This window comes from Glossina fuscipes, unplaced genomic scaffold (assembly GCF_014805625.2).
Source record: "Glossina fuscipes isolate IAEA_lab_2018 unplaced genomic scaffold, Yale_Gfus_2 87, whole genome shotgun sequence".
In the NCBI taxonomy this organism is placed as follows: domain Eukaryota; kingdom Metazoa; phylum Arthropoda; class Insecta; order Diptera; family Glossinidae; genus Glossina; species Glossina fuscipes.
Window position 1 is genome coordinate 8,024 of NW_023998441.1, and position 14,921 is coordinate 22,944.

Below are 14,921 nucleotides of genomic sequence, written 5' to 3' on the forward strand. Positions count from 1 at the left end.
TTGCCTCTCTTCCTCCGTATGAAAATAGGTTGCTTCTGCTGTCCCTACCGTCTCTTGAGAAACGTAGATTTGTTCTTGGCGTTTCCTTTCTAATTAAAGTAATAAATGGTGCTATTGACTCGCCTTCATTACTTGGTGAAGTAAGCTTCAATGTCCCTAACCGCTTCTCTAGGCACTTTATCTTGGTAAAGCTTAATCAGTGTAAATTTAATTATGAGCTGTTCAATCCGCTCAGAGTCGTTTGCAAGAACCTAAATGACGTCTACCACTTATTCTCGTTATCGGACTCTTTAAAGTCCATTAAAGCAACATTGCTTAATACGCGCGATTTACCTATGTCGTATTTAAACTAGCTTTCATCCTTAAAAAGTCGTTACGTTTCGAAAGTGAATTATTGTTAATTTATTATCGGTTGCCAGGCTTATGCATGTTTGCGATGGCTTAGGGGTTCATTTGCAATTTGGTCCTGTACCGGTTGTAAGTGTGCTCCTATGCTGATAGTGTACATGCTTTTTTTCTTTTTTCTTTTTCTTTTTTTTTTTTCTCTTCTTATTTGTTTTATTATGCTTATACTCAATTTTATTGTTAATTAATATTAGTTTTGCATTAAGTGCCTATTGAACTCGACTGTTACTTGTTTAGTTGAGTTTCTAGTATAAGTGGAATAAAATAAATAAATAAATAAATAAATAAATAAATTATTTCCATCAATTATTATATAAACACATTTAATCTCTTTTTTCACTGGACGCCATTTGTGATGTGTAAGTAGAAGCTGGTCTGCGTGACTAGCTCAGCTACAATTATATTCTTTTTCTCTTCTCATCTCTTCCCCTCATTTTCTCTTCCAGAGGCTCGCGGACCGGTCCGAGAGTCTCGTTGTCCGTTAGTCAATATCTACGGTCACATCCCTATGCTCACACGCCCACACATATGTGCCGTCTTCATGGAACCTGTAGAGTGCTTAGTTTCGCATGTTACATTATAATACCCTACTACTGACAAAATGACAGCGACACCTCAAATGCTGTATTGACTGTAGCCGACAGCTTTTAATTCTTCGTAAATGGGTTACTGAAGTCCTTTGGTATATTGAAGTCCAATTATCGTTTATCTGCATTATCTTGTATGTTTATGAATTTGACATATATTTTTACCTTTGCGAGTAAAGCGTTAATGACATACAAATACTAACTGAATGCGTGTAGCCTTGATTTTGTGGTTAGTTAACTTATAATGCACAAGTTCTTCACGCTACACAGACGAACTTCAGACTTTGTTCTGTTTTCATAATTATCTCTCTAAATAGTGCTACTGCGTGAGCGGAAAATTATAAAAACAGTTCTTAATTAACGGAATTATGTTCTTATGAATAATTATCTATTTGTGAAGAGCAGGTACAAAGCCGACCGACGGAAGCCCCCTACACACATATACGCGGACGTTACAACTATAACATTTTGTATTTTTAATAACTTTTCACTTTATAATAAGAAATATGTATACATGCTTGTATACAAAAACAAGGTTCATATTGCTACGGAAATCCCAAATCCAGTTCATTCCAGCTAATTATATAACGAATTCCCTAAAAATTATGCCGGCCGATGAAAACGATTAGGAAAAAACAGGTTAACTAACTAAAAATGACGCCATGAATTTAGGTATAGTAATACGCTAGTAAAAATGTATATAAATAGAATATTTGTGTCGAAAGTATTGCCAAAAATAAATTGTAAATAATCCTACATTTTAAGGAATATAATTGTGAATAAAAGAACTTGAAAGTATATTTCTCTTGAACAAAATATCCACGATCCACTGATACGGGCTGTATCTTAGAAAAGCGAATTTTATAACAATATAATATACATCTTTATAAAAAAAATCAAGAAGACACTTATTTGATTAACTTTTGATGATGATGCATGTTGATTGGTTGTAGCGTTGTTCGTTTACCCTTTTGTTATTTCATAACACGATATGTTTTCTAAATAAGTTTGCAAAGTGTGGATGTGAAGACTGCCGGATAAGTTAGATCATACCGCCTGTATTGAAAATTATGCCGCACTTGTCATTTGAAGCCGCGACTATTAAGTTGTTAGGTTATTCATTCTTTTTCGTCATATTTTAATGTGTTCGTTTAATATATTGTACTTACAAATAAACACACAAATATAATTGAAATTAAGGAAGGATGTAACGGCCCCGAACAAACCTTGGGTAGGGTGTCTGTCGGTCCGTGTCAACCGCAAGTATCGCAATAACGGCATGCCGTTAGGCAAAATCGTGTGATTTTATGGTACCGTTTATAAATCGCATGATCTTGCGGGATATAATTGTTTTGTTCTTTTCTTCTTTTCCCTTTCATTAAGATAGGCAAAATCATGTGATTTTGCGGCATTCTTTTTTTCTTTTTTGTTTGCTTTTACAAGAACAGGCAAAATCGCATGATCTTGCGGGATTTTGCTTGCTTTTGCGAGAGTAGCGGCAAGCCGCTATAGAGAGCAACAGAGAGAAGAAGAGAAGAATTGAGCAGGGATGAGAAGTCTGTCTGTTTTTTGTTTCTAAAATAGAAGGGAGAATTGTCTGGCTTCTGCTGAGGTTCAGACGTGTTTTCGAGCTATTATAAAAACGGATTGGATTGTCATTTTGAACAGTAAGAGTGGTTTTGCTTTTTCCTAAATGAATTGCTGAAACACCTATCAAGAACAAAAATTTAAAGAAAAAAGGGAAAAAGATAAAAATTTAACGAGAAAAGAAAAAAAAACAAAAATCAAAGCAACGTGAAATTTAAACAATAGACAAAAGGAAGAACATTAAATGAAAAATATATAGTAAAATTCGACTACCAACGAACAATTATATCGCGGAGTTTCAAAATGATATATTTGCATATGACTGGTGTCATAAAGCTAGAATAATAATTGCCAAATCTAATTGCTAATCTTAAAGCCAAATAAATAAAGCTGGAATTTGTATGTATATATACAAGCAGCACAAATGGTATTACATGACCCGCAGTTAAAGCAGTAAGAAGAAAAAAAAACAGAAAAAAAGAATATAAAAGAAAACTTCTACGGTAGCATCTTGCCCATAGATCGAAGAAGAAAAAAATAAAGAGGACTAACGAAAGAGTGATTGAAAAATGTCTCTTAACTATGGCAAATCGTGAAAGAGAAACTAAAGTATAAGTAGATAAATTTACCATTTCACTTTGTCTCGCTGTCAAATTTAAGTGCATCTGTGCAGGTTTTGTTCAATTGCAATAGGGCGTTGATAGTTAAAACTCAAAAAGTCAAGAAACGTCATGAAGCAAACAAATAAGAGAAATCAGTACTAAGCCAGAGTATTGTGTTTTATTAATTCTTAAACGATAAAACTGCCTTCAAGAATAACGAAGTGAAGGGTTGAGTGTGTTGGCAGAATGCACCAAGCAAAGCACATAGCATTTGTGCATGAGTATATTAATTTTAAATATCAGTGATGGTATGCGTACCAAAATAGAAAAGAAAGAAATAAAATAAACAAGCCTAAGGCATATCTATGTAAACAACATAAAATTATGGAAATTTTGTATAAATTATACGTAAGCTTCTTATTACAGTAGCTTTTGCGAAATAATATGCATTAAGGAAAAAATGTTAATGTACAAATATTTAAAAAAAAGAGAATTATTGCAAAGAAACATCAACATTAATGTATGAGTTAATTTACAAGAAGTAGTTTACAATACCGAAAGAAAAAGAAAAACAGAAATTTGATGTAAATAAATTGGAAATTATATCTCACCAAATGGAGTTACTTTTTTTTCTTAAAGTGAAAAAAAAGGAAAAAAAAAATTTAAATAATTAGACCGAAAGAAACACAAACGGCAATAACAACGATAACAGCAACGGCAGCTGTAATATGACGTATATCATTGATCGTCAATGAAATTCATAATAAAAATTCATTGAACAAACGCTTTAAATTACACCAAAAGGCAACCCAACAAGGTAAAAAGGAAGAGGAAAAGGGGTGAATAAGAGAGCGAGAGCGTAAGAAGAAGGAACCAGATAATGTAAGCAGCCACCACCACAGACTCTAGCAACGACCAGATTCACGGTCAGACATTTTCATTCATTTATTTCCTTTTTTTTTTCTTTTTCTTGCCCCCTATTCACGGAGGAGCCCCGATGTGTGGCTGAGTTTAGCCTGCCACCGCTGTGGCTGAGGTCAAGTGAGGGAGTGTGCATGTGATGGCACCGTAGGGAGGACGTCAGACGGTTGCAGACGGACTCACGGTAGACCAACGTACGATAGACTACTGACGAGACTATTCCTTTTTTGTATTCTTTGCCATGAGGCTCAGAGAGCCAAACCCCATTAAGAAATACGCTCTACCGGCAACAAGGGGGCTAGTGACAAGGAATATAGAAGAAAAAATTTATAAACCTACCTGTCTGAACAAAATTCGAAATATATGTGTATACGTATTGTCCACTGCTACGAGAAAAGGGAATTTTTATATACAGGTACATGTCTCATTCGGTACAAATTTAGAAAAATTATTATGACCGTTTTAACCCGAGTTCTAACAAAAATACGAAAAATTGTACATTTGTTACGTAAAATAATCTTTTTAAGCATGCCAGAAGAAATAACCAAGAAGTCGATTAAGTGGTCATAATTACAGTTAAGTTGAACACTAGAGCATAAGCCACTACACTACACTCACATTTTTTAATAACATTTTTATTGCGAATGCTTTCTAAACCAGACGGGACAGACATTAGTACGACATGGCTTTAAAGGAACCGGTAAAGAAATATCTGACAAATGCCGATTATAAATAATCCCCACAGAGCCGTCTATATCTTCATAATCTAAATCCCAAGTAACGACAGACAAAACTTGATTATGATTTGTTTCGTAAAACGAGCGCAGACCGTTTTTGATTTCTTGAATGCACATTGCATCATGTGACCGAAAACTTCTTTAGGTGACACAAAGAAATCCCTGCGCGATAAAAATAAATGAACATTAACAATGTAGTTACGTTGGAATAGACCTAGGGCACTAATAACATCAAAACCGGAACTACGGATACGCGAATGGTACCATCATTAAGAACCCAGGAGAAATTAATTAACAGATTAAAACTGGCCAGCAAAATCAGCTTATCACTGGGTTTGAGGCGATGAGCAAGGAGTTAAGACACATTTGTTCTAGGTAAAAAACAATATCCGAGGCACGAGAAGAAGGATAGAGAAAATAGAGAAATATATGCATATTAATTTCAACGCAAAGGGAAATAATTGTTTACCGCGGTTAATTGGCCCACCAGTTTGGTGCTTTCTGCATCATCTAATAATTTAAATATCGAAATATAGAGCATCACAATTATTAATCCTCGGCTTGAGCCAAGTTTGAGTAAATGGTGTCACAAGGTAGTAATGACAAATCAATGAAAAAAAAGATGAGAAATTGATTAATAAATGAAGAGAAATAAACCGAAGCGGAAACAAATGGTTGTTTATAAATTCAAAATAAAACGGGGCGCAACCAAATTGTTTTTTATAAATTAATTAAAACCAATTAGCAAAGAAAACGAATATTTTGCATTTAATTACTTTCAAAAATTGCTGGGAATCTTTTTCCTCTTTTCTCGTTTTTTTTTTTTTCTAATTTTTATATTATACATATAAAAAATATGTGAATTTGTGTTACTTTCAAATTTTTGCAAATTTTTAATTAAAGGTATGAATATACGTATTGCGTAATTTCGTATCTAAAACGTTACTTGAGGGATTTCCGAGTTCATTAATAAAAATAGCTTAGGGAGAGAACTGAGCACACATAATTTGATCAAACCATGTAAACGCAACAATAATTTTGAAAGATGCAGCACCTCCCTGCCATCCGGAGTTGAATTTATAAATACAACATCTTTGCAAATCTTCACCAGCTATGGTGATGATTAGGTATCTTTTAATCGCTTGGAAGTATAGACAGATAATGGGAACATGATTTTAGGCTTGCGAGGAGTTTTATATCCAGCTGATGTGCTGCTGCATTCATCGCGGATGTCCCTCTCGACTATTCTTGGAAGTTCTCGTACATCTAACAAAATGCACAGAAATCAAAAAATTTGAGGAATCGGTTAAAGTTTTGCCAAACAGACAAAGTTTCGTGATTAAGCTAAACCGATTTAAACACCCTGTTTAATTGTTAACATAGGCAATTTTGTTGTCAGTGTTATGATTAATCCAAGTGCGTAAAAATAAAATAACCGGTTTAACTTTTGTCAATAGCAAATTCAAGTGAAAACTTAATATTTTGGTTAAAATAAATGAAACTACATTTTACGTGAAGAATCGGTATCGAGCTTTGGTTTGTCTATAAAATCTTATGCGTAATCTCTAAAAAAGTTGGTTATTCGGTCTTGCAAATCCTAACTTCATACCGTTTTAATCTCAAAAAATATCGTTATAAAAAAGCTTGCATCGTGCAATAACAATAGCGTTAATTTCATTCTAGGCATTACTTTATATATATCTATAGCGCGAAATTTATTTTTATAATGTGCAAGTATCTTGTAGAAAAAGTTAAAGGGTTCATGTCAATCAATCAAAATCTGTGTTTTGTTTTACATTTGCTAATGGAGCCAAAAAACGGGCAGCTATGTCAGTTATAAGCATGTAAGCATATCACTATAATCACCGTATCCACGACGGCTGCACCCTGCAATCATTGCCTTATACTTATCCCTTATTCTACGCACTATCGTTTTTATTTATAAAAAGAATACAAAAGGAAGATCGAAGTAACGCATAACGCAAACATTATGTGGAGCACTTAAGTTGACGTTGAGCAGTCAATACCAACGTGTTTTTAGGTGTGCTTTTAATTTTGAATTATTCGCTTTGCTCTAAAAGGACTTTTCTGTGGTGCGTGATTATTATATAGCTTATAAACAATTAAATTACAACTGCCGGTCAGGAAAGCAATCCTGTTCGAATAATATCTTTATGCGAAATGTTCATTTTTCCTTAGGTTTTCCCTTGCTGTAATTATTTTATTATGTTTTTCTGCTTTGTCGTACATCAGTTTTTTAGTGGCTATTTGACTATTTAAGTTCTAAGGATAGCATTCGCAATGTATCCATTACTGCTTATTACCTTACCATTTTATGTAGTTCTGAGAGATTGTAGCTGATTACAATGCCGCAAATGTTGGCGAAAGCCGCCGTCCTCAAAATAAAAAATGTATCAGTTATAATGGTGATCATTCGTCTAACTCGACAATTTGTCGTTCCTATAAAAAAATTACTACATCCAAAAAAGATGGAGAAGAAGATCGTTTGAAGCCGCAAATATACACCTTTTTTCGAAATGCTCGAGGTTTCGCAAATAATAGCTTTTCATTTTCTCTAGAAAATTTCCCACTTCTCAATCAACAATCAAACGACCAAACATTTAGTCTACTGTCTCAGCATCAATCAAAAAGATAATAAGTCTTGAAATAATCATCTCCCTTCCAATATAAATCTTCTAATCCCGAGACTGTGACGACCATCACGGACAATATTCCTTCCGATCACGAAATAATCACTGATTGTCGTACTTCCTCTAATTTATCTCAAATCTCTGATCGTACTCAAAAATTACATAATATAAAGCTGTAAGTCAAATGCTACCGTTCAATCCGCCACACGCCTATCTCGCGACCTTCACATGACTGTTCTAAACCAACAACACCTTTGGGTTCGTACCCCTATTCTCTCCCAATCAATACTGAAAATAGCTAATTGCACTAGCATCCGTAACAAACTAAAACAGCTTGAACAATACATTCATTATAACGACATCTCCGTAGCCCGTCTTTCTGGAACTTTTCTTAAACCTCATGATTGTTTTTCTATTAAGAATTTCAACGTGGTTGGATTTAATCGTCTCTTCAACTCCTCTCATGGTGGTTGTGATCCTTATATCTAATAAGCCTTGTTTCTCTTACACTTCTAATTTTGCAAATTGTGTACTTATCAAAGCTTGCAGTTACACGATTCACACTTCCTTTTGGGAACTCGTGATCATTAGTTGTTATATTCCACCTAATTGTAATGTTTCTGGATCTGTAATTAATAGACTATTTTCTTTCACATCTAACGTATCTGCATTAATATGTGGTGATTTTAATGCTTACGATATTAGTTGGGTAATCGCTTCTCCAATTCAATTAGCAGACAAATTCAAGATTTTTTTGAAAACAACAGTTTAGTCTTAGTAAATAACGATGATCCTACTCATTTTGGTTCCGTCTCTTCTTCCATAGATCTTTCGATCTGTGCACCTAATCTAAGTTCTCTGGAGGATCCTTAACGGCACCTTGACTAATTCTCACTGTCTACTCGAAATTGGTTTTCATTTGCGTCCTATTATCCGCTTCCACTCACATCAAAACTTCTTCATTTAACAATACTATCCGTAATATTTCAAATACCATCCGGACTCTTCGGGTTGTTTCTTTGATAGATTCCCAAAGCCTCCCATTAATGCTCTGAGCATCTGAAATCTTCTAAAAAATCCCACTCTCCTAATCTTAGGTGAAACACTGTTTGCAATCGTGTCACTGCCAAACTTAATTCCGGTATAAATAAATGCAGAAGATCTCCGTCTAAAATAATTTCAAATTTTTAGAAAAAAATATATTTATACTCTCAGGCTGGAAAAACGTAAAGTTTGGAAACAATTTTGTGGAAATGTCAATGGCGATATGTCAATTTCAGATTTACTGTGAGAATTTTTAGTGGTATCACTTCCTCTCGCTGCGCCATACCCACACAACTCTGTGACAATCTTGCCGCACCTTCTGGTCCTGTCATGCCCTCTGCTTCACTCGATGAGGAACTGATGGTGGACGATGAGGAATTTTTTCTTAACTGACATATCTCTCTCTGAGCTCGATAAAGCCATTAATCTCTCAAAAAACTCGGCTCTGGGCTTAGATGGTATTCCTAACAATCACCTCAAAATTTTGAATACTGAAAACAGTTTAATCTTACTAAAAGAATTTAACAATATCCTTAATTACTATATACCCTCTGGCTGGTATGACTTCCCAATTTTCACGCTACGAAAAAAGAAAAGAAGAAGAAGAAGAAAAGAATAACTCGCCAGCTAGTCTTAGTTCCAACAGATGAATTGCCTTAGTTTCCCTCCTAAGCAAAATTTTCGAGAAAGTGTTGTACTTACAACTAGAATGGTATCTCGAGTCCAAACGGATCCTCATCAATCTTCAATTTGGTTTTACACATTAAAGATCTACCCAAAACAACATTATCATTTTTGATCAGCAATAAATTCAGCGTTTGCTAAGAAACACATTCTCATTGCTTTCTGAATATAACCTCAGCGTTTGATTCTGTCAATATAAACATTTTAAAATCTGCCCTTCTCTCTTTGAATCTACACATAGTCTCACACATATTCTTTTCACTTTCTCTGGATGCCCAGTCACATGGCAACAATACTTCAGATAAAATTGCACCATCTAATTTTAATGATCATGATGAAACTCCTGAAGATCTCAGGACAATCGACAAGGAGCATTTAATTCTTTTTTGGCAACAGCGATAGGATAACTCACATTACGATCGTCGTTGACACTCCTTATTTCCACAAACAACTAAAACCCCTTGGTTTATGAATTGCTCACTCAAATTATTAGTCCTATTAACAAGCTGATGCTCAATCACACGAAATGTAATGACAACAACCCTTTATGCACCATCTTACAATCTCCTGATCATATCCTTGCTTTGATCGTTAATAAATTCGATGGAATTCTTTAAAAACAACTAAAACTACTATAGTGGAACACGGCCCGTCGTTCAATAACCCACCACTTCGTTTAATGCAGTCCATGTAACTTCTTTTCAAAATAAGCTGTTTTATGAGAAGTGGTGGAAAACGTGATCCGATTCGAACTATTTTTAATAGCGTTCGTCTTTGTACCAACACAATTCGGGGTGTATTAACTTTCATCAAAACATCTAAAAAATTGCGATCTGCAAGTCGCATAAAATCGAATAACAATCGGAAAGACAGACAGACAAGCTTAGATCGATTCAGAAAGTGATTCTGATAATAAAATTATTAAACAACAAGAGTTTAGCAACATTATTAAGCAACAACAGTTTAGCTTTACTTGAAGTGCTTGACAGAACAAAGCAATAGACAATATTTTCAGAAGAAGATAGAAAGAAGTTATAAAAAGTATATTTCTTTATATGTTTCCATTACAATTTGCTGAGTACAGTTGTCTATATAACAACCTTTTAATATAAAACATTTTACGGGAAGCAAAATGTGGTACCGATCGCAATTATTTCTGGTAGCCTTTGTCCTTAGACCAAAACGCGTCGGTGTACCCCATTTTATTTAGAAGAAACGCTAACGTTCCTTGTAGACTTTGAGGAAACGCTAACTTGTATCAATGAATCAGACGAGGAAGCCATCATGCAATATAAATAATAAATTATAACGTGCAAGCGAGAGCGAGATCAGCAAATACTTAAAGCTCTAATGAGCACACTAGAGAGCATAACTGAAAATTTTATTATGGTCACGATCGTCTTTCTATATTATTTGTGACTATTTAAGGGCAGATCTCAATAAAGAACAAAGAAGTTTTCAAAAGCTTCCCCCTAAATTATTAAACGAATTCATGGCGAAGGAAAAGAGTTCAGTGTTAGACATTTTTTATTATCTATTAGACATATATGTGTTGTAAAGCCAATGTATAATTTTTGTGGCTTGAGTATTCTTAAGCCTTCATAAATTAAAAGAAAAAACCGGACCGAAAAAGTCCTTAAGCGGGAGTCGACATATGTAAGCGAACACTACCGTCATAGCATGATCGTTAAACGTGGCGAGTTTTAAGAAGTTTACCCACTCGAAGCCGAAATAATAAGACCACGAATAGTTTTCTTGCCATAACTGTATACTTTCCTTATTATGCAACCAGTGTAATTTCATTGAAATCATACGATTTTCATAGATTTTAGGTTAAAAAGTTCACAATCATTTTTCAATATCGAAAGTAATTATAAATTGAGAATAAACCGAAACGCAACTAAATAGTTGTGTTTGTAAATTGAGAATAAAGCGAAACGCAACTAAATGGATGTGTTTATAAATTTGGAATAAACTGTAACGCAACTAAATGGATGTGTTTATAAATTGAGAATAAACCGTAACGCAACTAAATACTTGTGTTTAAAAATAAGAAAAACTTAAATTGAAATTTTCCAAACTGTTAACAGCTTAAAGCCATCAAGCCATATAACGGTTTGCAGCCAATTTATGAACCTACTCTCTTTTACACTTTCTTGCTCTCACACCCATTAATTTCTTTATGTAACTTTTTATACTACTTTTTATACTACTCTGTGTTCACATTGGGGATTTTTTACAAATCCTACAGAATTTTCAGCTGTTAATTTGCTGAATAATGAAAGAAGAAGAGTTGTAATGAACGTGTTTCAAGCCATCTCCTGGTTTAATAAGCAAAGCAGTTTAGCACGTTTAAGCAAATACTTTTTACGCTAATTTACTATGGAGAATTGTCAGACAACCCAAGTCAGCTTGAAAAACATTTTTACTAAGCGTATGGATATGAGGAAGATTGTGGACAACACATTGTTATGTAGGACATGTTTAGCTGTAGGTGGCGATGTCAAACTAGTCGATTTAAATGATCCAATTCAGAAAACGAACTTAGAGGAAAAGAAAGGGGTGACACATATGGATTGCTTAATCTACTGCATGCATTTCACTAATGCACCAGGCATGCCGGCAGCCATCTGTGGGAATTGTAGCTCGACTCTTAAAATAGTTTATGCGTTTATGAAAAATGCGTTCCGAGCTCAAGAAATTCTTAAAAGAAAACTACAAGGAATGAGGAAAATGAAGTACATTAGGCAGCGAAAGCAAGGGGGTGAAAATCAGCAGGTGAATATGAGTACATAAGAATCTAAGTTATGTTTGGTTATCTATTGGCTTAGTCCATCTCCATTCAACACACCAAAAAAAATTTATGTTTGGTTTTTTAACAATACTCCTTTTCAGTGTCCATCGGTCGAAAGCAAGAAAGAAAAGCAGTTTCGTTGCAAAGTGTGCGACGTAAAACTGAAGGGAAGAATATCGCTGAAAAAGCATGTCAAGTTACATTTAGGTAAGCTCGCTCAAAAAATTAAAAAGCATTGTTTAATATGAATCAATGAACAGATCTTATTGTATACAAATGTCAATTATGTCCCCACGAAAGTCGGGGACGTCTTTGTTTGAGTGAGCACTACCTACTAGCACATAACCTAACAGCTTCTGCAGAACAACTAAAACCAAAACCCTTATCCTCACTTGAAATACAAAAGCAGCGCTGTGTCCACGATAATCCGCAAATAAACGAAAATACTGAACGACACAGCACTACGGCCAGTAAACCCATGCTCGCAAGCATAAGTACGAATGAAGTTCACAGATGTCTTAATAAGAAAATGTTGACTGAAAATGGCCCTTTAAAACAAGAAAATTTAGGCGGTGAGTTATATTTTAACAGAACATAAAACCACATTGCATTATTTTTGAATATATAGATCAGGCGGCGTCGTCGAATTGCGATTCGATATTAGAGAATAAAGTAAAATTGAATAAACCAATGTCGTTGCAACTAGCACAAAACGATGTTGCACAAATGGATGTGGATGATTTGATTGTAGAAGAGAGCGTTAATAGCTCAGAAGAAATGTTGGGTGAGAGAACTCTGAATCGCGAATTAAATTCAAAAGAAGATTTTTAATTACAAGTATTCTCCTTAGGTGATACAGAATATTCAGCGACGGGTGGTAAATACGTTGCAAATGCAGACCACAAAATGGTAAACAATATTAAATGCAAGACTTGCATTAAAAGTTTTAGCACTCAACGCGAGTTAAAGGCCCATATGTTATCACACAACGGTATTTAATTATAAATGCAAGAAGGCTTTTAAATCACAATTTTTCTTATTTTCAGAACTTCCACATTTTTTTTGTGATAATTGCACGTTTTACACTTTTTTTAAAGAAGATTTACATCAACATTATAGGAGCAGACATAATATTCAGCCAACGAGCCCCCAATTACAACCGAAAAATAAGCAATTCAAAGAAGTTCGCCAATCCAACAGAAACAGAGAAGAAACGAACCGACACGACTTCTGCGTAGTTAAAAGTTCTAGCAAGTTGCAATTTAAACACCATTACTTTGAAAATCATTCAATACATGCCAATGAAATTCATGTAACACCCAAAATAGGTAGGCAGACAGATGGCATCTATGTATGCAATAACAAGATCGTTTCGCCTTATTGTTTACTTAGTTGATTCATTAATGAACGCTCCGATACAATTTACGTTAATTGTACAAAACACTGCAAAAAGACTTCCCACAACCAAGTTTAACTGCCCCAAAGATATCTCGCGTAAGAAACATATGCCACATTTTCAAAAATTTTAAAATAGTAATTTGCACACTTGCAGCTGATTGCAAGGAAATAGTATAAGGCGAGTCAAGTTCCGAAACTACTTCAAACGACATGGCGACGATACACACCACTGATCAAGTCTCGTTTGTTGCTACGTCGGTCAAACAGCCTGCTCATGTTTCAAAGGTTGCCGAACACAGTGTCAACAATCAACAAACAGTTAATCAAACGAACGGACTTGATTTTGGTAATGATACGTTATTCGAAGACTTTGGGGATGTTGATCTTAATAACGAGAAGAAGATCAACCTTCACGAACTGCAGCTGACAACAGGTTATGATTTCGATGATGAGAAAGATAATGTTAATAATAGAGACCAGTTATGACGATATCCACTTTCGTTTTGCGTTCACTGGCAAAAAAACTTTCTAAGTCAATATGAGTTTGAAAATCATATGTTTATACATCGTGGTCTAGCGCCCTGATACAAAAAGATTAAAATCTATTTTGTATATATTTTGTAAAGAGCTCCGACAAAGTTGACTTTGTCGAAAGTACGATAAAATTTTAAACATCAACTTATATAGTTGCTGTTAGCTCCACATGCCCTGAAGATTATCATCCGGAAAAAAGGCTGTCTAAAGATTTTGACTTTCAGAATTTCTTTAGCTGCAAGAAGTAAATCTCTCAGTGATCGGCAATTCATCTGATATGATTCTAAGAATGTGAACCGGTCTCGAGGTGGAAAGCCCTTCGCATCGTCTTAGCAGTTTGTTTGGAAAAGTCTGCATTCTTTTGTTTATCACAGTCACGAAGGTTATAAGTGATGGAGAGGAAAAATTCTATTTTTGAGCGTATAATTATTTCTAAATTGTGAGTGTTTTTCTTGGGAAAAGCTCCACGCGAAAACAAGTCATCAGATTGACTATGTTTGACACAGACTGACAGTCATTAAAAAATTCGAAGTAGTGTTCTTGGACCGCTATATTTGCTGACTATCCCCCAAGAAACTTAAAAGAAGTATTTTGGTTAATCTTACTCGAATCTTTTGTTGGGTTGAAGCTGAGTCAAAAATTCCCGCAACCACCAAAAGTAGATTAGCTTTAGTAGCAAGGTTTTCAGTTGCTTCTTTAAAAAATTTACCAGCAGAAATCAATAGTAAATCATCGACACGTTGAAAAATATGTATACTGCCATCCAGAAATTGATGCAATTTGATAATATATAGATTGAAGAGAACAAGAGTAAGACAGCTGCATTGTGGGACTTCCCATGAACTTCAACCTGTCAAAGTTCATCCCATGAATTGAAATTAAATTTAAATTCCACAATCTCAAATGAAACGGTATTTCAAACCCACTAAGAATTTTAGTTTTTTTTATTCAGACAACGCACACATAGGTTTTCTGGA

At 34.6% G+C, this 14,921-nt stretch overlaps 1 protein-coding gene across 4 annotated transcripts; it reads left to right on the forward strand.

Annotated features, from left to right (window-relative positions):
- The first annotated feature begins 11,525 nt into the window (after positions 1–11,525).
- On the forward strand, positions 11,526–13,653 carry LOC119638292 (zinc finger protein 711). Of its 4 annotated transcripts, XM_038035024.1 has the most exons (8): positions 11,526–11,996; positions 12,114–12,219; positions 12,273–12,584; positions 12,641–12,796; positions 12,851–13,003; positions 13,059–13,340; positions 13,405–13,506; positions 13,565–13,653. In XM_038035024.1, exons 1-8 carry the CDS (start codon positions 11,601–11,603, stop codon positions 13,585–13,587), a joined length of 1,530 nt encoding a protein of 509 aa, XP_037890952.1. In that variant the 5' UTR covers positions 11,526–11,600; the 3' UTR covers positions 13,588–13,653. The 4 variants fall into 4 exon arrangements, with proteins under 4 accessions (XP_037890952.1, XP_037890950.1, XP_037890951.1 ...); XM_038035022.1 differs by lacking the exon at positions 13,565–13,653 and having other exon boundaries at positions 13,405–13,557; XM_038035023.1 differs by lacking the exon at positions 13,565–13,653 and having other exon boundaries at positions 12,863–13,003; positions 13,405–13,557.
- The last annotated feature ends 1,268 nt before the right edge of the window (positions 13,654–14,921 follow it).